General features: G+C 40.9%; 2 protein-coding genes across 5 annotated transcripts; one reads left to right on the plus strand and one right to left on the minus strand.

Moving 5' to 3' along the window:
* The first annotated feature begins 176 nt into the window (after nucleotides 1-176).
* atp6ap1b (ATPase H+ transporting accessory protein 1b) lies at nucleotides 177-6,788 on the plus strand. The gene is made up of 10 exons (XM_012835109.3): nucleotides 177-474; nucleotides 855-981; nucleotides 1,211-1,285; nucleotides 1,687-1,877; nucleotides 1,989-2,020; nucleotides 2,124-2,209; nucleotides 2,441-2,685; nucleotides 3,239-3,289; nucleotides 3,476-3,707; nucleotides 3,999-6,788. The coding sequence occupies exons 1-10, from the start codon at nucleotides 353-355 to the stop codon at nucleotides 4,203-4,205; spliced, it is 1,368 nt and encodes a 455-aa protein (XP_012690563.1). The 5' UTR covers nucleotides 177-352; the 3' UTR covers nucleotides 4,206-6,788.
* Nucleotides 6,541-18,767, minus strand: LOC105906869 (zona pellucida sperm-binding protein 3 receptor-like). Of its 4 annotated transcripts, none has more exons than XM_031566049.1 (12): nucleotides 18,663-18,767; nucleotides 17,518-17,752; nucleotides 16,639-16,815; nucleotides 15,764-15,863; nucleotides 15,297-15,373; nucleotides 15,002-15,178; nucleotides 13,581-13,757; nucleotides 12,534-12,593; nucleotides 11,954-12,016; nucleotides 9,551-9,589; nucleotides 9,364-9,408; nucleotides 6,541-7,129 (listed from the first exon to the last, which is right to left on the minus strand). In XM_031566049.1, exons 2-12 carry the CDS (start codon nucleotides 17,588-17,590, stop codon nucleotides 7,098-7,100), a joined length of 1,020 nt encoding a protein of 339 aa, XP_031421909.1. In that variant the 5' UTR covers nucleotides 17,591-17,752; nucleotides 18,663-18,767; the 3' UTR covers nucleotides 6,541-7,097. The 4 variants fall into 4 exon arrangements, with proteins under 4 accessions (XP_031421909.1, XP_031421910.1, XP_031421911.1 ...); XM_031566050.2 differs by lacking the exon at nucleotides 18,663-18,767 and adding an exon at nucleotides 18,397-18,611; XM_031566051.2 differs by lacking the exon at nucleotides 11,954-12,016.
* Nucleotides 18,768-22,784: the final 4,017 nt, after the last annotated feature.

Raw genomic sequence — 22,784 nt, forward strand, 5'->3', positions numbered from 1 at the left:
GTAAAGTCTGGACGTTACACCTGTAACTTTAGACGAATAGGAGGAACAATAGTAATGTAGATTAGAAAATTGCATATTCTCGTATTGACATGTCCACACTCTAAAGAATTTGAGCAGACAGTTGTCAGTTTCAGTTGTTTTCCAAGTCAGTATGATTATAAAATTAACGCACTAAATTTGTGTTCTCTTCCCATATGGAAGGTTTTGTCGCTGCTACTTTAATCAATGATTGTAATACATTTCTACACTGATATTAACGCAGCAGCAAGATAGAACAAGCTTGAACACGCCCGAGACCAAGTGGATCACATGATTGTCTGCTGCTAATGTTCACGTGACACTGGTTGCAAAGATGGCGGAAGTGAACGCGTCAAACCAAAGTTCTCTCAGGACACTTTCCCCATTAATATTTACTTGTTTATTGATTAGCTGCTGTTATGGCCAAGTACCACTGGTTATGTGGACGAGCGAAGGGTAAGTGATTTAAATTTTAAGTGGCGGGTCTTGTTGGCATTTAAGGCAACAAACTAGCCAGACAGTCAGCTGCTATGGCTAAGGTGTTGGTTGAATTGTTTTGAATAACTCAGTCTTTATTTTTCTGGAACATGTTAATAGTTTAGTTGTACCCTTGTCCATTTTGCTTAATTGAATAGTGTGAGTTTTGTGTTCAGATTTTGGGATGGCCATATTCCGACAGTTGCCTACAATATGTCTGGACAACGTATTCGGGAATCAGTCGTTTGCTGATTATTTGTGTAGATGTACACAATTATTGCCATGACTTTTACTATAGTTTGTGTTTTTCCTTGTAAACCTTATTAACGTACAGAACTATGACTGCCTTCCTTTCTCAGCAATGCTCTGGCATCTCTGGACCCTGCTGCTGTTGGTAAGATGATCTCTGCAGGGCAACTAAACTCGTACCTGACGTCTGCTCTGGCCACGGCACCCCACACTGTTCTGCTATTTCTACAAGACAAAGTAAGGACATCTCTGTATCTCTTTATCCCATCTTATTTCTAAAGTTGCTTTTGGTGTCATTTTCTGGTTTGGAAATAGTGCTGCATTCATTCTCTCCAGTGGCTCACTTCCTCTTTCCTGTGAGCAGTCAGCTTGCATCCTGTTTCCAAACATTTGTGGATACTTGTTTATTGAAACCATGGGAAGTGAGTTCATTTGTTGATACACCCCTCCCTCCCTCCCCAACTAGTTGAGTATGGAGGACTTCACAGTGCGTGGTGGTGTCTATGGAGACAAAGAGAATGGAGCATTCCCTAAACTACAGGTGAGTCAACAACACTGTGAGCCTTGTCATGTGATGAGGGATGGGAAGCATCTGAGCAGATGACTGTTGGACTGTCTCTGTCTGTCTGTCTGTCTGTCTGTCTGTCTGTCTGTCTGTCTGTGTGTGTGTGTGTGTGTGTGTGTGTGTGTGTGTGTGTGTGTGTGTGTGACCAGATACAACTTTGGAAGTATGTTTCATCAAACTGGGCAAAATGCAGTTGGAAAGTATGTGTGATCAGATTGAGAAGTTAAAAGTATGTCTATGATTAAGTGCAGAAGGAACTGACATGAATATGAGGATGGGACTGCAGAGTCCGACTTCACATCAGAAGTTGCTTAGCCCACCATTCGTTTTCTGCTCTACCTCAAGTCGACCATTTCTGCATGTCTTGTTTTAATTAGGCGTGTTTGAAGGCAGCCTCCTCCCCACTAGTCCTGCCAAGCTTAGCCAGAGGTGTGGCTGCAGAGGTGCCTGCTCTGCTGCAGGAAGCTCTGGGCACCCCTCCACTCTACACAGACCCCTCTAGCCTTGCCCAGCAAATCCTGCTCACTGACCCCGCCCTGCTGGTCATCGGTCTGCCTTACAGCTCAGGGTAAGGGTTAAGTGTGTATTGTGTGGCTGTAATAAATAATTTAAAGAACTTTTAAAATACACAAATAATGTTGCCACTCCTGTGGAAATCATATGTGTTTCCCTATTGCAGGAGCCAGACAAAGGAAGTGCTACATAAGAATGGTGAGTAGAGTCACAGTCCTATGCTACTCTTTATGGGTATTACAGCAAATCATTGATATTAGTCTGGGAACTGTCCTGTAAATGTGGCCTGTGCTGTGCATAGATGAGATTATAGGCAAAGTGGCAGAGACTATGAAGGCTAGAAATGTGCCATTCACAGCCATCTACACTGGCCTCCAGCCCTCAAGGGTAAGTAAACATACCAACCTTCACCCTGACACTAAAAACACTGCTGCTCAAGTCAGTAACCTAGTCACCTGTTTTAGGAAATATGCTGTAATAATATATGTAAATTACCTCATAACAGTCCATTAGCCTTCCTCTGCATACGCGTATCTCTTTGACGCCCTCAATCTCCCTTACCCTTCCTCATATCCTTTCCATTATCACACTCCTCCGTACCCCCATCTGACTCCCCAGGTGATTGAGGACTCTTCAGTGATCAGTGGACCGCTGGTAGGCCGCTCCTTGCTCCAGTCACAAGAGACAGTGAAGCCCCCTGTGATGTTCAACAACACCCAGGGCCCCTGCATTCTGCTGTGGGCAGACACCCTGAGTGTCAGCATCCTGCGGGGCTCCCAGGTGACCACGTTGGACCTGGCTCCTCTCACCTTCATCCCCTCAGTGTCGCTGACCGGATCCTCTTGCGGTGAAAACTCCTCAGTGTGAGACCTGGCCGCCATTGTGTTTTCAGTTTGAAAAACCAGGTGCACCCATACCCTTCTCTGAGGGTGTCTGGTGTCCTTAGGTTTTAAGAAGTCGTTCTATTCAACCACACCTTGTTAGGTTTGATGAGGTTAAGTGTGGTGCATGAATTCCCAAATGAATACCCTCTTGGGGTAGGATTGATTTACAGCGTCAGATTTAGGATGCATGAGCGCATGCCGTCAGATTGTGATGTTTATTAGGGGAGAATAGGCAATATTGTGTTACAGAACATTTTTAAAAATCTTGTGTACAGACAAACATGTTCACAGTCTTTTTTAAATTACCTCTATGGATTCACAAAGAACACATATATTGGACAAAGTTTTTTGTATTCTTTGGGTGGACTTCAAAGGTCAGGTATTTAGCAGACACTTTTATCCAAGGCAACCTGCAGCTTTTGGGAATCAAACTTGTGTACAAAGCAATGACGCTTACCACTACACCACGCCACACATTCAGGCAGACTTCAGACAGAACTGTGTGACGTAATTGTATATCTGTCTGTTTCAGCCTTGTACTCAACTACAACAACGTCCTCAACTTCACAAGCCTTACACTGACGTAAGTCCTGAATTATAAAGGTGTATGTGTGTGTAACTTGGCTCTGCAAATTATTGTGAACTAAATGGTTAAAGCTCATGTCTTCAGCACCAAAATGTGTAATGTCATAGTATTAATAAGCTTTACATTTTTATAAATAGCTGTACTTAAATTGAGGTTTACAGCATGTACTTCCTGTGTCTGCAGCTTTGTGATGACAAAGCGTTACTTCCCTGTGTCAGCACGGAATTGGACACTGCTGGAGCAGGTCAGGCTAGTCTACGACGGCCAGGTGGCCACCTTTAACGGCAGTAGGGGCATCTACTCACCAGCTGAGTACTCCTTCCATTGCCAGTCAGTCAGCAGTACCCGTTACCCACTGCTGGTGCCCAACAATGTCACTGACAATACCCCGACGATCCAGTTCACTGACTTCCAGGTAGAGTATAAGCGCCACTGCACACACCTGCACACTCAGACACACATCTTAACCTATACACACACACACACACACACACACACACACACACACCTATACACTCACACCTAAACCTACAAAGTCAAACAGCTTGAAATACACCCACCAGCATGCAATGACACTAACACACCCGCATATATCCTTATTAACATACACTGTACAAGTGTAAAACTGCTTTTACACACACACACATACACATATGCAAAGTCACAAACTAGGCAGTACAATGATGTCCTGCACTATCTGCCTTAGATTCAAGGCTTCAATGTTACTGGGGACTTCTCATACGCCAGTGACTGTGCAGCCTTCTTCACGCCGGGCATCTGGATGGGTCTCATCACCTCCCTGATTATGGTGCTCATCCTCACCTACGGCCTGCACATGCTTACCCAGCTGCGCACCATGGACCGCTTCCAGGACCCCAAGGGGCCCAGTCTCTCCGTGCCCCTCAGCGAGTGAGGCAGTGCGGCGCCGCTCAAGCTAACCTCCCTTTTGTTCTGTTTCTTTGTCTCTAGACATCTCTGTAAGTCTCTCTCTTGAGCATCGGGTTCTTTCTGCCTGGATCTCTCTCTGTATATGTGAATGTTGTTTTGCTACAGACTGTAGACTGTAAACTGGTTTGAGGATCTGTTTTTTAACAGTGTCCACCTGTAGATCATTCCATTCCCAGACCCCCAACCTGATCCTCCTTTCTTCCTCGCCTTTGTCCTCAATCAAAGTAATATTTAATGTCTTAGTGTGTGAGAGTGTCTGAATGTAAAGGTATTTTTTTTTTTAGAGTACACACATCCAGTGTAAATCCTGTGATATCATGTGAAAATGCACTGTCAGAATATTTAATTTATACGTATGAAGATGAGATATGCCTCTTGTCTGTGCATGCAGTCAGAGACTGCTTCAGTCTGACCCTTTAAAGTTGACCGCTCCTTCTGCTTCCTTGGTGACCCCTACTCAGAATAGTTTTCTCTTGTTCTGATGCTTCCACTGTTCTACCAGAGGCTTCCCTCAATATGTGTCTGTTTGCTTTTTCCTCTTGTGCCCGTCTTGCTTCTATGGCCCTTGCAGGTCTTCCTGTTCAAATAACGCCAATATTTGTATGTTTGCCATGGGTACATTTAGCTTTAAGTTGTTCTGTAGGATTCTGTATTGCTGATCGCATGCCTCACCGAGTACCAAATTTGATTAACTGTATACGATCTGTATAGGTGTTGCCATGACCACGCGCATTCAGTATGTGAGCTAATACCTGATTCAATCAATAATTAGGATCACGCATATTAGCTGCACTGCTAGTTCTATTTGAATCCAGTGGAACAGTTCCAGACTGCAGTCAATGTGAGATGATGGTAATGATGTTTTTCTGTGCCAAATACCGTTCTTTCTCCTCTAGAGCCTGGTGCACTTCCTTTCCCCCCCTCAGTGCTGTAGCTGTAGTAGTCAGATTGAGGGTTGTGCCTTTACAGGGTAAACGATGTGCCTATTTTAGTGTCTGCCACTAAAACTACTGCGTTTTTTGTTTTTGATTGACCTTGGGGGGAACTTGCCAACTCCAGTTTGTTTAATGAGCCTGATTTAGCTAGAGAGGAGTGAAGAGTTTGTGTGTGTGTTTGTACGCACACACTTGCACATGTACACATTTAACTTAGTAGTTGTGTACAATCAGCAGAACCTGACGTTTATTAGATCCACACACACCCACTCCCAGAGGAATGCCAAATTTAAATACATCTGCTTATGTGCATGAAGATGCACACCTGCCTGATCATGTGTATATTGTAAGACTCCTCTCTACCACTGACTTACCCTATGTGTGGAACAGGACTTTGGGATTGATAGTCAACTGTGACCGTGCCTTCTGTATTGACATTAGTATTGGTATGAACATCATTCCAGTCTTTGTTCACTGGGACTACTAGAGCTAATAAAAGGTATTTTGTGGTTTTTGAAAACATTTTTCTTTTGGGGATCACACTGACCAGATGCAAATTAACATATAATGGGGACAACTATAGTTAAATGTGGACTGCAGTTCTCAGTCATCATACCCTGTGAAAGACGTTACCTTTTGTCACTTAACACCCTGGAAATGGAAATAAATTTACATTCTACATTTTAAAGCTGTATGTACACATTATAACCCTCATCATCAAAGTCCAGATCAAACACCAGCCCAAGTACCCAACCTGACATAAATTGTTTTGGTTTTGATTACTTCAGATTAAAACCAGCTGTTTCTTGAAAATGCCACTACTAGTAGTAAGAATTCAGCATGGTTGGGAAAGTGCTTTCAAAAGGCCTCTGCAATAAAGCAGAAGCACGTTAGAAGGCTATAAAAAAAATTCAAAGGCTTTAGCTATCCCTCTGAGTACTGTTCAGAGCGTCATTAAGAAGTGGTAAGCGTATGGCACCACCACCAACACCTTGCAATCCGTCCAAACTGAATGACTGAGCCAGGAGGACACTGATCAGAGAAGCTACAGTCTACATACTTCTTTGGCTTCTGCCGTTGTCTTTGCCGGTTCCATATTCATCAGCTTGTCAACAAATACACGTGTACACTGTCCATTAGGGCGTCTCGTAGTGCCAATTTGTATTTACACAGTGGTGTAAAAATGAGTTACACTCGGCATCTTTGATGTATTTGGATATGATGGTTTTCTATAGGCACTGTAACTACATACCTGTAAGATTAGGACAGACGTATACTCTGGAGCCAGTTTATTGGAATTACGGCTCTAGAATGCGTATACACTGTGTAAACAGTAATGAAACAACTTTGACTAAACAGACGAGATTTTGTGAAAGCAGTACTTTTATTGGTAATTTGACTTGGGGCAGCAAGATAGATAAATTGCCCAAAGCAGTCATGTGGCCACAATACTGTTCCTTCATATGGCATAGCGCTTAAACAAATTTAATTCAACTTTTCCCACCCTAAATTTTATTATTGTGCAAACAACAAGTGCAAAATGTGCTAAGTGGTTTAGTGGCTAAATGCGTTGGATCTCTGTCATTTTCCATATTAATAAACATTTGAATTATTCCAGTTCCATTTTGTAATTTGTCATCTTCAAAATAACAATTTAAATACTTCACTTTAAATAATGAATACAATTGAAAATAAATAAACATAAAAACACATTAATATGATCATTAGATTGCACTCAAAGATAGCCAAAATCAAAAAGGCCTCCGTGTAGTGCAGTAGTCTTTTAAGGGCTTCAGAGTTCAGAGAGAACCGTTTCTCAGAAGCTGGCAAGACTTGGAGGAAGGGCGGCCCAGAATACATTCTTCTCACAGGACACACCTAATTCAAGTCCTCTTCACCCACTCACACATACAAGAACAAGCTTACTGGATCAGGGAGAACTGCCCATTTTGGGCTGAAAGGAAATGCAAAGGAACAAAAAAGAAAAGGAAAAGAGTATTAGTTACACAAGTACAGACAAACAGGGTGTAGGCACTAACATCAATCAGCATCCCACCCAAGCGTGATAGCCGTCATGGAATATTACTCTTAAACCTTAAGAAAGTTACCTGACTGGGATTAATATCCGGGAATGACCTGGAAAGTTTCCAGATAGCCTGCTAATCCTAGAAATACTAATCTGACCTGCTTGTGTGAGTATTTTGAAACCCTGAGATGAAGGAGTGGTCACACAGTGACACAGAGCGAGACCAGTAGCAGCTTCCACGGTCAGCCCCCCCCTACTGCAACCTAAATACCTGCTCTGGCAAGCATTTCCCAAAAGTTGTGTAACATCCATTGTTGAATGATATCGAGTTCATTTTGAGAAGACAAGTTGTCATGTTTGTTACACAATGACATTTTCAGGAAAAACCAACCCAGGCCCCACTGTCTACTATGGAAAAGCCCAGCGTTCACCATCACCATATGAGGACTGCACCAACACTTATGAAGAGCCACCAGAGACACAGCCAACAAGAAAAGCCCTGACCTCCACAGCACAAACAAATAAATAGTTGCTCAAACCATAAGATCTAGAACAAGCCTCTATAGTCTTGTTGAGGGGAAACCGATGACGTTGGCAGATATAGAAGTGTCACAATTTGCTCACGGTGTGAGACCTGCCATGCCGTTTCCTTTTATAACAGATACATAGCACTGCTGAAAAGGAGAGTTGAAATGGCATCAGATTCTGGTCACCTGCCATTCAATTCAAAAGCTCCAATCACTGCAAGTCTCCAATTAAAGGACCAGTATGCAATAAATGTTCGGTACTAAATCATAAAATTAACAAACGTCATCAGAGATTAAGAAAACATGCCAAACTGAAATACTGGCTTCTCCGACAACAATGCAACAGCCAGTCTATTCTCCTTTTAAAATGTCCGTTCCAGAGCAGAACGTCCTGTGTGATTCTGCCCTTTGCCCCATTTCTGTAGGACCATTTTTACACCCTGGGTTGCCAGATAAGAATGGGAACACAGCGTGCAACCTTCATGGAAATAAGCAAACAAACTGGACCTACAGAGATAATGTTTGATTCCACCCAACCAAAAAAGCCTTGGCATACCTCGCAGTCACATTCATACTCTGTGGTATGTGTGTGCTGGGTTATCAGGCAGCGAGTTTTGGAAATAAAGACGGTGAAGTGATCCCGAGTAGAGCTGGCCAACACGTCATGCTAACACAATGTACTGCTATCAGTCACACCCGAGGAGCAACGAGCCACGGGTGTTTCCTTCCTCGGCAATAACTAGCATGATAGAAATATACGATAGAAAGTCTGACTAAATTGACTCAATTTACGAACGTGATCACTCTATACGTTGATACTGACGACCAAAATAAAAGTAGGTTACTCATGCCCATCCCTAGCTTCTTATCTATCTTATTAAATATAACCATATACCTGTTTTAGAAGACTTTATTTAATTATGGGACAATCAATAGATGTGGTCAAAATTTGCTAGCATTAGACACTCTCTCCACTCTCTGTCATTCTTCTTCTGGCTCTTCCTCCATGTACTGTGTGTTTTGGACCAGGACCATACCCGTCAAGTCTCGTTTTCAGGAATTTTCAACATTTCTCATGTCTCAGGGATCTCACTAAATCTTATGGATTGTCACTCCCAATAGCATAGAATAATAATTACAAGAAGGAAAACCAACTACAGTGTATAGCCTATTTTCAGAGCTTTGGGCTTGTTTGCAGGACAACAGGCTTAGATTTGGCTGACGCTGACAGAGTATACAAAAATCCATATGAGCTGGTTTATAATTTCCAAACAATAGAAACACTGCAAATGTATACATTTGTTTCTTTCCGTTCCGTTGGTTTTGTTTATGTTGCGGACGAGGAGACCTCTCAGCTGAAAAAGGAAAACGCCTAGGAAACACAGCTTAGCTGCCAAGCTCCGGGACCTTCCCTCCTTTCTGTAAAAACACGTGAAAGCTCTGGGACCTTCCCTAATTTCTGTAATAACACGTGAAAGCTTGTAGCTCAGTATGTGGCTTAGAGTGTGACATCTCCTGCTATTTCAGTGTGTAACAGTATGGGATCACATCCTGCTATAGAAAGTCAAATTGGATTTGGTTCGTATGAGCTAAGAGAGTGTACCTATTACCCACAGTAAATGCAATTCCACTTACCGGCCATTCCTGCCAGCACAACTGCCAACACAATCCACAGTGAGCCTGAGGAGAGAGTCATACATTAATCTTCTCTCAAGGCAGGACTAGCCTTACATAACATAGTACAATACATAGACATATACCCAAGCTGGAATAAATACAAATTATTGTTTTGTTTTTTTAATAAATAAATAATGAGACTTACTATGGGCACGATGAGCTGAGTCTTTTTGGCCCAGGAGGTCTGCAAGGATCAGATATTAAGGCATTATGTATTGCACTGAATATGTCCAATATCAGATACTGCAATATGAGAAATATCACATGAATTGCATGACGGCTCTACTCAACTTAACAAAACGGTTAGTTCCCTGCTAAACAATCTGGCGAGCAGACACACATTTTGGATGAGTTGAGCGTGAGCATGCATATGAGAGTACAGACTTTACATGAGATCTCTCTATCTCCGCAAGTCAGCTTTTTAAAATCGCATGACTCTTAGGTTTTTATGACAGTACGAGTACTGTTGTTAGCTGGGCACAAAAAGCAAGCAAAAGAGATTAAGGTAATTAAACATTTATCATGTAGGTGGACGCCCAATATAAATGTATGATGAAGGGTCAAAGTCAAATCAAATGATTTCATTCCTGTTGCCCTCACCATAAAATGCTTCAAGAGAACAAACAAAGATTAACATTGCTCAACGCACTCAAGACAATGAACAAGGGACACCAAATTCCGCACAGTATGACATTTTATGCAACAACTCAATGTACTACAAAGGTTTTAGGATCTTCAAACATGCGTCACCAACTGCTGCCATGTCAAAGGCTTTCCAAATGTTTTTGATGCATTTGTTTATTCCTGAACAAGCAACAAGTCTTGCTATTTGGGAAACATTCCTAGTTTTCCCCAGTTAGATGTTTCTTTCTTATGTCTTTATATGGGGAAAGACTTTAATTAAATGTCGGCATTCCATATTAATACTGATAATCCCATGTGTACAGCACAAAAGCTGTTTTAAGTATATTAACCCACTTTAAGATATTTCCTTAAACTGGAATATAGGGCAAAGTATAGTTTATACAAAACCAAAATATGATCTTAAGTTGTCACAAATATGGATGAATTATACAACTGCTCTGTTTGACAGTGTTAAGAGTTTTCACCATTAAAACACGTTTCTTTAGCATTTCTCTCTTTTTCTGCTGCACTGACATCTTACCCAACTATGACTCCAAAACCAATCTATGCACCAAACCATGAACTTTGTGTACTGTTTCATACCCAGAAAGAACCCATTTGACTCACATTACAATACATAGCTATATGAGACTGCATAGCAAAGTCCCAGCCATCACACAAGTAACAGCACTCACTGTGAATAACCATGCCTGCCACAACGCACAGCACAGGACATACCCGAACGGCACCATATACTACCACATAATTGTCATAATTCAGTTGATGACAACTGACAGCATAACTTTTGCAATAATTACAAGCACCAAATAAAGTCCAAATAAACAGCTGAATAATCAGGAGTGCAAACCCATCGGGGTGAAAAAGATGCCTATCACACGCCGGCTCCTCTCTTCCTTCAAGTGGACTGTTGCTGCACAATGTCAGGTATTTTAGAAGCTAAGGCAGCCCTTGCAGCAAACATGTCTTATTGATAGGTGGAAATTCTCCCTAGTTACCTCAGGACTCCGGAGCTGCATATAAGTATATTTATTAGACAAACAACAATTGCAATTGGGCTCACTCCCAGCACAAGGCTGAAAGTGAAGCCATGATAAACACATCGCACAAGGTTTATATAGACAGAAGTTTAGCGTTCAGTAGGGATAACCTCGTGGTGGAATTCTGACATCTGAGGCACAGATGGAAGTTTTGCACAAGGTTGGAAGAAGCACAGTTCGACCCTTATCACCTCTGGTCTAAACATGCTCTTGTACATATGCAGACTAAGTGGCACCTAATAATTTTATATATATATATATATATATATATATATTCTTAAGTAATTAACAGTGCTTGGAAATTTTCTCCATCACTTATGTTTGCACATTTGGCAGCATCCACGTCTAGAAAGATGTGATTGGGCCAGCCCAGTGTCAATATAGACAATTAACCAATGGGCTGCGGACCCTGCTTTATGGGCCAGTTGTATGGGCATTTTGTTTTAATTAAAAGTTAAAAATGTAATTATATCCGCCCCAAGGCACGTTGGGCCAAATGGGAAAACACCTGGTATGTCATACAGTCAGTCCACCTCTGGCACACGGTGAGGTGTTCTGCCTACTCACAGATGACTTTGATGAGACTACACCAATTTGTTTTTCTACACGATTCACGTGAATGACCTATTTTGAAGTAAAAAAGGCGAATTTTACCAAAATGTGACAAGTTTGCACCCTTATAAATAAATCACCTGCTTTGTAAGCTTCATTACAGAGCTGGTACCCCTCACATGCACCACAACATTCTCAGTTGGATCACTTTGAACCACGGTCTGATGGACATACTCCCTGTCTCTCTCCTTATAGACATATACAATTTAGAATCTTAGGGCTGCACTGGCAAAGCAGTGCATAGAGGACAGTACCTTCAGATGTGGTGGTTGCTTTTGTTGACACTCTTGGGGTAGTTTTGGCAGAAGATTGAATCACTACAAAAGTATAAAATGCCATGAATGTTCTTTGTCTGTCTCCACAGGACAACAGGATACACAAGAGCCATCATGCCTGACTAGCCTATGAAGGGAAGGACTGGTCATACATGAGGACTATCTTTTGTATCCTGGCACTTGTACTTGAAGACAGAGAATGCAGGTCCTCCCTTGTCCTTGTATGATGTAACCATCATATACAAAAAATCAAGTCAAAAATCTAAACGAAAATGGGGCCAATTAATGTTGCCATGTTTGAGCCCATTAGTGCCATTTAGATGATGATTTGATATTTTCTGATTTAAGAGCATGTCGGAGTATCAGTGGAATACGGTCTCCAACACTGGGCTTACATTCGAAACCTGAACCGAGCAGTGATATTTACTGTATATATATCATGAATCAAGAGTCTTATAGACAGCAGTTGATTAACATTAGGGGGAATGTCCAGCAGAACTGGTCAAGAGCCCCTCATGCTTATGCTTATCTGAGGGCTGAACTGACAGAAGGACTGTACCTTTAGATGTGGTGGTTTCCTTCACTGGTGTCCGTGGAGTGGTTTTGGCAGGTTGGACGGCTACAAAAGTATATAAATCTCATAAATGCCTTTTATCAGTCTCCATCACAGCCCTTCCACAGAGCAGAGCCTCACCCTCAAAACACAGCAGGTCAGCACATGATCCCAGAGGCCAGAGAAAATAAACAAGTTTGGATTTCACTTTGCTTAAAGTGACCATGTGATCAAAAGGTGATCACCTTAAGACACTCTAACATAAGGCAGGGCTCCACTATATCTTAGGTGCATGACTGTTCTCTGTTGTAACACGAGTACACACTCACCTGTCTGTACTTAATGTTCAAGTTGTGGATTAAACACTGTGTCCACAAGGGAAGGTTATCTATAATCTTTGACTGAAATGTCCTAGCCTGACACATCACTTTATTGTGTCATTCTGACAGCTTAAACTATATCCTAGACTCGTATGTACTTATATAGAGTACAGCAGAGTACGTACTTATATAGAGTACAGCGGAGTATGTAGAGTATGTCTCCCTTATCCCTATATTGGTATAAGCAGGCTTAGGACGTTACACCACGACATCACTACAGCAGACACACACACACACACACACACACACACTCCTATTACTATCTATCAAAGTCAAGCCAAAAATCAATAGTAATATAATTGGTCTGGATTTGGGCCAATCAGGCTAATTTAGATGATAATTTGGGCTCATTTAATTTTAGAAATAATGAGCTGAGAAGGACACAGTGACCACAGGGTGATCACGCACCAAAAACAAAACAAAATAAAAATACTACTAATAAAAACAAAAACCTCAAACCCCTAGCGTCTTACAGATGATGGCCCCACCTACCTGATGAATGCAAGATTTAAACAAAGACGGAGGAAAGAGAGGGAGGTGTGTGTGTTTGAGTCCAAGAGTGTGTAACAACAGACAAGCTTTGGCATGATTCATGCAAGGTTAGGTATTACACACGCAAACAAGCAAACTTGTAAAATTTGTAAAACCGGTTGGACATTCACACTTGGTTTACCTTCACATTTTGGCGTGGAAGACCAACCATTCTCCTCACAGACTATTCTGGCTTCACCAGATACCATCTCGAATCCCTTGTTGCATTCGTATGTGAGGGTATCCTTGTAGCCATAGGGACCACTTCCTCCCTGAACACGTTTGGCATTTGGTATGACTGGCCTCGTGCACTGCACCTCTGTGGGAGAGAGACACCGTCTTGTCAGTGGCTAAACCATAGAGATATGGGTGTAGACCATAGAGGGTGTAGACTATTGGTTCCCAAACTGGGGTACGCGTACCCCCAGGGGTACGCAAAGTGGTTCAGGGGGAACGCGGGGATTTGCGTTTTTAAAGTGAAAAAGCCCATTACATTTTCAAACTGAGCTATAAATAGACATGACATCTTAAAATAGTCTGAATAGCCAACTCACAATGCCAAAAATACTCATGTAAACCCATATTCAGCTAAATAATTACACTGCCAAAAATAGCTACAGGTAGGTTAGTGACCTACCATGACAATTTCACAGTTTCACGTGTTATAGGCTGAATATGTGCACGGGGAAGGGGCGTGGCGGCGGTTACAAACATGAAAAAAAAACGGGAGGGTAAGTAGCTGGAGAGTGAATGTCTGAAGGGGTACGGGACTGTAAAAAGTTTGGGAACCACTGGTGTAAACCATAATGCTGGGGAACACATAAACCTTATTCCAACAACTGACACCTGAAGGGACATGCTAGGGACAAGGCTAGCAATCAAGACTTTCCAGCCATCATGGGTGTGCCTCCCATGTCTGTGGTCACTAGTTCAGACAACAGAGCAGCACTGTGCTTCACACAACACAGGTTAATCAGGTTCCGTAAAGCTACACTGAGTTTAGAGGGGTGAGTTGATCAGATCCAGATTTTTTACTAAGGACAAAAACTCCAAATTGGTCCAGTATTGAGTCAGAATGCTATAGAAAATGGTCACTTAAACATGATGAGGTTTACATTCGACATTATACATTGGATGGTTGTAAATCCAATAATTTCAAGCAATTCTATTTGACAGTTTCTGCACTATTTAGTGGTAGACAGGAAACTGTAAAAACTTCAAAAGTCTTCAATAGCAGGAGATAAAATGCTTCAGAGAGGGAGCATGTTGACACAAAACAGCTCCCTGTTGGGTACATCAGAGCTACAGCGTGGAAGGACTGGATATATCGTATAAGAGTACATAGCAATCCAATAAAACTGTTAGCACTTGTTTACAAAACCACTTCAGTTGAGCTAGTTATCCAACCCCAAGAGCACAAAGAATAACACACACAACTCTGACCAGAGAATGATGGCAAATTCAGTATCCTACTTTCCATGTATCATGAGAAAGGTAATATGGAGTACAAGTACCCAGCAGACCAAGGGATATAGCTAGCTATAAAGCTAGTGACAAACATACTTTTGCATCGGGGAGCTTCAGTCCAGTCCCCATTCTTGCAAATTGAGTCACGTTCTCCAAATAAGGTGTAGTCGTCATTACAGACGTAGCGCACCACACTGCCATGGTCATACTGTTCCTCTGGGGCTGACCCCGGTCCGCCGTTCTCGATTGATGGAGGACGGCCGCATTTCACCGCTAAAGAGAGAGAAAAAGAAGCTCAGAGGAGAGGGGAAAAGGCTTGCAGAAAAGTTAATCTCGCCACATTTGGGGCAGAAGGACTGGAGTGCAGCTTGGAGAAAAAAGGGTCTCATACCTTCACAACGGGGCTCTTGACCATCCCAGGTCCCATCTGCCAAGCATGATCTTTTGCTTTCTCCAAACAACTGGTACCTATAGAGCAAGGCGCGCACACACACACACACACACACACACACAAGCACCCATGATATAATACAAAAGCACCTCGAAGGACACAAATACACAGCCTTAGACTAACACACTGATGTCCATGAGTGCATATACAACACAATGCAACAATACCGATGTAGAAAAATATGAAGGTTAAGCATGGAGTATGTATATACACACACACACACACACACACACACACCGCTTCCTTCCTCCAACATCCAAATACTAACAACAAAATGAAAGATCGGAAGAGAGACAATCTATTAGCTACAAACCAGCAGGGGCATGAACATTCACACAGACAAGCACACAGCCACCAACTCGTCATCCAAGACATAGTGAGCTTGAAAATGAGAGGACCACACTCACCCCTCATTGCAAATGGCTGTGACAGTAGAACCAAAGTCAATTCCTCCTGTCGTGTCATATCCGCCATTACGCAAATCCCCTGGGTTACCACAGGATTTTTCTGGAAAACATCCATCGACACACAAGCATGAGGACATTAGAAATAGAATTAGAACTAGAACTTCCTGATCTTCCTTCATTCTGTTATCACTTTTACGCTTTGAAATTCAGAAATCAGATTTTTGGGTGACTTCTGGGTTACGACAAACAGCACTGGACTCTGTGTTACCACTGTGTAACAACTAACCATGTAATCAAGGGCAATTTATAGAGAACATGTCAAACTTCAGAGTAAAGGAAATACTGTGTAGAACAGTCAAGGCTGTGTGTTCCTGATCAAGTTTACAGGCATTCTCACTCAGTTCATATCAAATATATTAGTCATTCTGAATTGATAAGACTTGTAGTCACTTTTCTGTGTCATGTAAGAGGGTGTGTGCGTGAGTAACGTATGTGTGTGCCAGTATGCTGTGTCCGAGTGGGCGGATGAGTGCGTTTTCTTGCTTAATTCAAGCTTGTTGTCACTTCAAGTGTCTGGAGGTTTTCCCTCTTTGGTTTTAGTTAATGCGTCATTCTGTTAGCGATGTCAGTATCAGTTATGGTTTATGCCCCACTGTAATATTCCCCGTGTGACGTGTGTCAGTATCAGTGTTGAATTACCTGTGTTCAATAAACAGCAAGAATGCCAAAGAGGAAGCTGACTTCCTACTTTCCAAGTTAATAACTGCATGTTAAGCCTACCGCCATCATCATCATCATCATCATCATCATCATCATCCACCCAATTTGTTAATACCATTTCAAACATGGAGATGTCATTTCAAACATGGAGTTACTTTTGCACGTGAAGTCCTGTGGATTTGGGTTCCACTTGCCGCCCTGACACGTTACTCTTGGCGGCCCTGTTAGAGGCGCATACCCTGGGACACAACTGAGCTTTTCAGAAGAACCTTCTTCAAACGTGGCACCAACCAATACAACGTTATCACTGAGGTCTGGCTTTGAGCATTGTCCTGTAGCAAGAGGAGAGGAGAAGTGAAAAACAGAATCTTGAATATTTTTTTGAACATATTTTCATTACACCTCACATTCCTGTTAAAACAGCAAACCAGTCCAGCTGTCATTAATAGATATTCAGATAAATCAATTAATAAAATACAAATACAATTTTAGAAGACATTTTTGGACTTGCCCAGACCCTGTGTAGAGCATGGCTACAAAATCAGTTGTCATCATAGTCCACTTTATGACATTAATAGATAGTTGTTAAAGCACAAACTACAAGTGGGAAAAGATTTCATAGAAAGTTCAGACCACTGTGGTCTTTCAAAGCTGCTAGAACAGTAATGTAAGCCTTAATGGTCACCATAGACAAATACATCTGTCAGGGATCATTTGCTGTGCAGGGACACAGTATTTCGTGTAAAAGATGGCTAGTCAAATTTGACACATCATCAACCTATACATTCAGTCATATATGTAAGCTGGGTTTCTTGAGTTAAATAAAAGGTTTACAGTTTCATAGTTTTTGAATGTTAAGTGCGAGTAATTCCAAGAGAAACTACTAAATAATACAAAAATATAAATATGTTTTTCCAACACCTATCATAAAGATAATACTACGCCTTACATCCATTACAGAACTACTACATGTTTCCATAAGTCACATTCAACAATAGCCTCCTACACAATGAATGTTCCTGAATACGTCTCACCGTGTATTTCCGGGGACAAAAGGCACAAAATCCACACACATCCCAGGATCTTGGGGAGCAGCATTATACTCATGTCCTTACTTCTCCACAGATGCTTGTCGAAATTCAAAACTGTTGGAGGTCATTTACCCAGTTCTCCCACAAATTGAAGGTCCACTGCCTGTCCTGTACTCTCTTGGGTCTGAAGAAGAGACACGTGAAGTTCAGCACCTTGCGTTTTCGTACGTGACGTTTTCTAGAGAGGCGTGAGTAACAAAACAGTCTGATCAAGATGGCGAGGAATTAAGGTTACATGTAGCATGAAAAAGTTTACAAGATAAAAAAAAATGCTGGGCGGCCATTAGTGTCTACATCAACACGGATTGTTGTTTATATTCTACTTTAACTTAGTCAGGGCAAATAGACCACTTTAGATCTTAGTTTAAGTACTCGAACGTTTCAGCTACATTTCAGACACCACACCTACACTGATGAAAACATCAAACATAAAAACTTAGACAGGTCGTGGATTTTCAAAAGATATTTTCTCATTTGTGCTTATTGTCGACCAGGTACTTCAATGCTAGTCATGTCGTAAACACTGTTTTCGAACTCGGAGGTAGGATCTAACCATGAAATCATATGCCCACTCTGACTGTTATCACGACAAGCACATACCCCAACGCCACCAGTGTTTGACGTAGAACTAATGTTAGCTAAAAAAAAAAAATAGATACAAGCACAACAACGATATGTCAATGTGAAACGTTAGTGAATAGTGCTGCGAACAAAAGCCAAACTGGATGCTACTATAGCTAGTGATAGGAATACATGCGATACGTTTTTACAATAGCCTACTAATAATTGGTGCGAACTGCAGTGCAGCGGATCTTAACCGACCTTTGGATATCACTGAGAATGTATTGATGAATATCGCAACAATACAGTAAAAATGCAGTTGCCACAGGCTCAAATCACTGGCTAATTTAGCAAACCAACTAACGACTGGTTAACGATATCACCTTTTAGCTAGCTTTAACAGGTTAAATGACGCAACGTTAGTAATGTAGAAACACAGTTACATTAGTGTTAGTCTAGTCATCGCGACCGCCAAAACAGTAGTTCATCAAGCTAATGTTATTTCTCCAATTAAAAGTCTTAGCTACCCTTCACTTTCCGAGCCGAGCAAACTGAATGTTGTGCTACCCCAATCTTCTTCTGTAGTGTTTTATGGCGGTTTACAATCTACGTGCATTACCGCCATCTACTGGACTGAGGTGCAGTTCAGATATAATATGACAAAAACAGTACAACCAAATAAATCCTAATCGCGTTTCTTTGATAAATGGCAATATGGACCCAGTAATACTTACTGATCTTGGCTCACCCAATAACGTTTCCAAGGAGAAAACTTTTTTTTCTGCACTAACCGCCCTTTTCCGTTTTTCTCTCTGTCTAGAGAATCTTTCACAATTTAGCAGAACATGTTCTACATCCTCGCTTACTCCACAAACCTCACAATTTCCAAATGGATGTTTGTTCATGATAAATAAATGACTGTTTAGAGCAGTGTGACCAATCCTCATTCTGTAGAACCACCTTTTCCCTAAGATTTCTTGTTGTAATTTGTAAAGATGCCTACCCTTTTTCTCCTTATTCCATTCAGACTGCCACATTGTATAATTTTTTTGTTTGATGAGTACCTTGATCTCTGACTTACTGAGTGGAATGTTTAATTGAACCTCCTCTTCTTTCGTTGCCTCTTTTTCCAGCTTGTCTGCTTCCTCATTCCCTTCAACACCTTTATGAGCAGGAACCCACACAAACTGGACTGTCCTTCCCTGTTGATTAATTGCAAATATTATTTGATTTATTTCATTCAATAGATCCTGTCTACATGCTGATTCTCCATTTTGAATAGAATTGAGAGATGACATTGAGTCAGAACAAATTATTGCTTTAGGGAGCCTAGCCTCTTCTAACCATTGCAATGCAATTATGATGGCTGCCATTTCAGCTGCAAAAACTGATCAGTAGCCCTCTTTTTAATATATATTCCAGATTCAGGAATATACACCCCAATGCCAGTCTTACCCTCAAAATCTTTTGATGCGTCTGTATATATTTTTGTTGTATTGTAGCACATACTCCCTAGATATTGCCCTACATTTTCTTTAGTTTCTATAATCACCCTAGGGGAACTAAATAACCAAGGTGAAGTTGTTGCCAGAGGCAAAGTCTTACTGCATGTTATGTCCTCTATCTCCAACTGACTTGCTAATCTGTTAGCTTCCCATTCAAAGCTACAGATCTGAGACCTGCCATATTCCCAACATTCATTAAGGACCTCCTTAGTAGGATGAGATGTGTTATGTCCTTTTAAATTGACCCAATAAGCCATACTCAATTTCAGACGCCTGAGGTGTAATGGCATTTCTCCTGTCTCTACTTGCAGCGCTGGTACAGGAGAGGTTCTAAATGCACCACAACATATTCTGAGACTTTTAGCCAGCATTCTGTCAAGTTTGTCAAGGTGTGACGTAGATCTGTACACAATACATCCATAATCAAAAACTGATCTAATCAGAGCAATATAAATTATTTTTAGGGACGTTCCTGAAGCTCCCCAGTTGTACCCTGCTAAGCATTTCAAGACATTAATACCCTTCTTGCACTTCTCAATCATCTTCTGAATGTGTTCCTTAAACGTTAACGTTACATCAAACCACACTCCCAGGTACCTAATGGTATTGACTTGCTTTAAAACTTGTCCATATAGCTTAATTTCTATAGCAGGATTAATTCTTTTCTTTGAAAAACAGATGACTTGAGTTTTTTCCACAGATAAATGAAAACCCCATTCGAATGCCCATTTCTTTACCTTGTTAATAGCTAGTTGCATTTTAGCTGTAATGTTTCCAATCTTACGCCCTCTTATCCACAAGGCTCCATCATCAGCATATAATGCTCTGTTTACTCTTACATCATCTATTAAATCAAAAATATCATTAATCATTAAGTTAAAAAACACTGGACTGCATACACTACCTTGAGGTGTACCATTTTCTATAGAATAAGTCTTGGAAAAGTCAACCCCAACTCTTACTTCTATAGTTCTTTCTTTTAAGAAGTCCCTGATCCAATTGAACATCTTCCCACCAATGCCCATCCTATTCAACTTCATTAACAACCCCTCCTTCCATAGCATATCATATGCCTTTTCTATGTCAAATAATGTGGCCAAAACTAAATCCTTGCTATTTTGTGCTTTCCTTATTAGATTTTCCATGCATACAACAGGGTCCATTGTAGTCCGTCCACTACGGAACCCGCTCTGATGGTTGGAGAATAGACCTTTCTTTTCACCCTCATACATTAACCTTCTAACAATCATTCTTTCAATCAGCTTACATAAATTAGATGTTAATGCAATTGGCCTATAACTTTTAACTTCAGTTCTGTCCTTTCCTGGTTTTCCAATTGGAATCACTACAGAGTGTTTCCAACACAAAGGCAATTTTCCTTGCTCCCAAATCTTATTATAAAGTTTTAAAATTCCATACTTAGCCACGTCATCTATCTCCTTAATCATTTTGTAGTATATACCATCTTTCCCTGGTGAAGTATTCTTGGCCCCATTTAATGCTCTCTTAAGCTCAAATAAAGTAAACTCCTTATCAAGTACGCTCTCACTCTTTGCCTGTTTTCCTAATATTCCTTTATTTTCCTCCATTACTTTAAGTCTCCAAGATAATTCTTCATCTGTTAGGTTTTTTGAGCTATGAACCTTGACAAAACCTTTTGCAAGCATCTCAGCTTTCTCTTGATCAGTCACTACCTCTACATCATTATCTTTAATCACAGGTATAGATAATTCCCTTCTAATGCCTCCCATCTTTTTAATCATGCTCCAAACATCACCCACTTTAACTTCTGCCCCTATCTTACCACAAAATTCACACCAATACTTCCTTTTAGCCTCTCTTACAACTCGTTTTACCTTAGACTGTGCTCTCTTAAAATCCATTAAATTGGTATATGAATGATTTGATTTAACATTTCTGAATGCTTTATTTCTGGATTTAACCGCTTCCTTGCAGTCATCTGACCACCAAGGTACCATTTTCCTTTTCCTCATGCCAGAAGATTTACCAATAACCTCCTCTGCTGCCTCACACAATATATTGGTAATTTTTTAGTTTAATTCATCAACATCACAACTCCTATCTGATATTATTTCCATCAGCTTACCACTCACCTTAAAGTTATATAACCCCCAGTTTGCCTCTCTCATTTTCCATCTTGGAAACCAATTATCCTCTAAACACACATTTTGATTCCTAACACTAACCCAGATGATATAATGATCACTGCCAAGAGAATTTCCATTAACCTCCCACTGACTTACCCCTGCTATCTGATCAGATACTATCATAAGATCTAATAAAGACTCTGTTCCATGATACGCATCAAACCTGGTGCCTCTTCCATCATTTAAACAAACCAACTTATTGTCATCCATAAATTCCTATAGTACTCCCATTCTCATCCACTTTTATTCCTTCCCACAGTGTTGTGAGCATTAAAATCTCCACATAATATTACCTTTCCATTTCCCCCCTCATACAAACTGTAAAAGTTGATGATTTTAGTTCTAGTTTTATCTACCCATATATCAACCAGGACTACCTCCACATCTATATTCAAAGTTATATTTCTATAATTAATCCCTTGTTGAATAAATGTGATACCCCAATGAATACTGTGGAACGAGTACATGCGTCATTAGCGGTCCAAGCCACGCCCCCACAAGTAGAAAAACGTCCTAGGACCTAGGGTAAATGCAGATAATTTCTAATAGGGCTCTAGTAAATGTCGTTCATTGCACTATTCTTAGATGGTTGATGATACAAATTAGCTTTTCAATTTACTAGATTGATCTAGTGACACAACACAGACTTACGTTTTCCAACAATAAGTTAGGTTTGGGACTGGCTATGGTAAAGAGCTGTCACAATATAGGTTATGGCTGAATAATACCCCCTTGTGCATGCCCTTAAACGGCATAGGTTGCTAAAGGAAATATGTGATATGCTCACACACCTTCTCTATAGCATCAGGAAGTAATGACACTGTGATGGGTGTAATGTACGCCCAATGCCCAAACTGAAAGAGTTGTGGTAAAGGAGTCTTTTAATTTTCAACACATTCGTTGAAACTCTCTAGAGCAGACTTTTGTCTTAGTTTAATGGGGCAGCTTATTTCAACAAATTGGAATGTTTGATAAC

Source organism: Clupea harengus, chromosome 4 (assembly GCF_900700415.2).
Source record: "Clupea harengus chromosome 4, Ch_v2.0.2, whole genome shotgun sequence".
NCBI lineage: Eukaryota > Metazoa > Chordata > Actinopteri > Clupeiformes > Clupeidae > Clupea > Clupea harengus.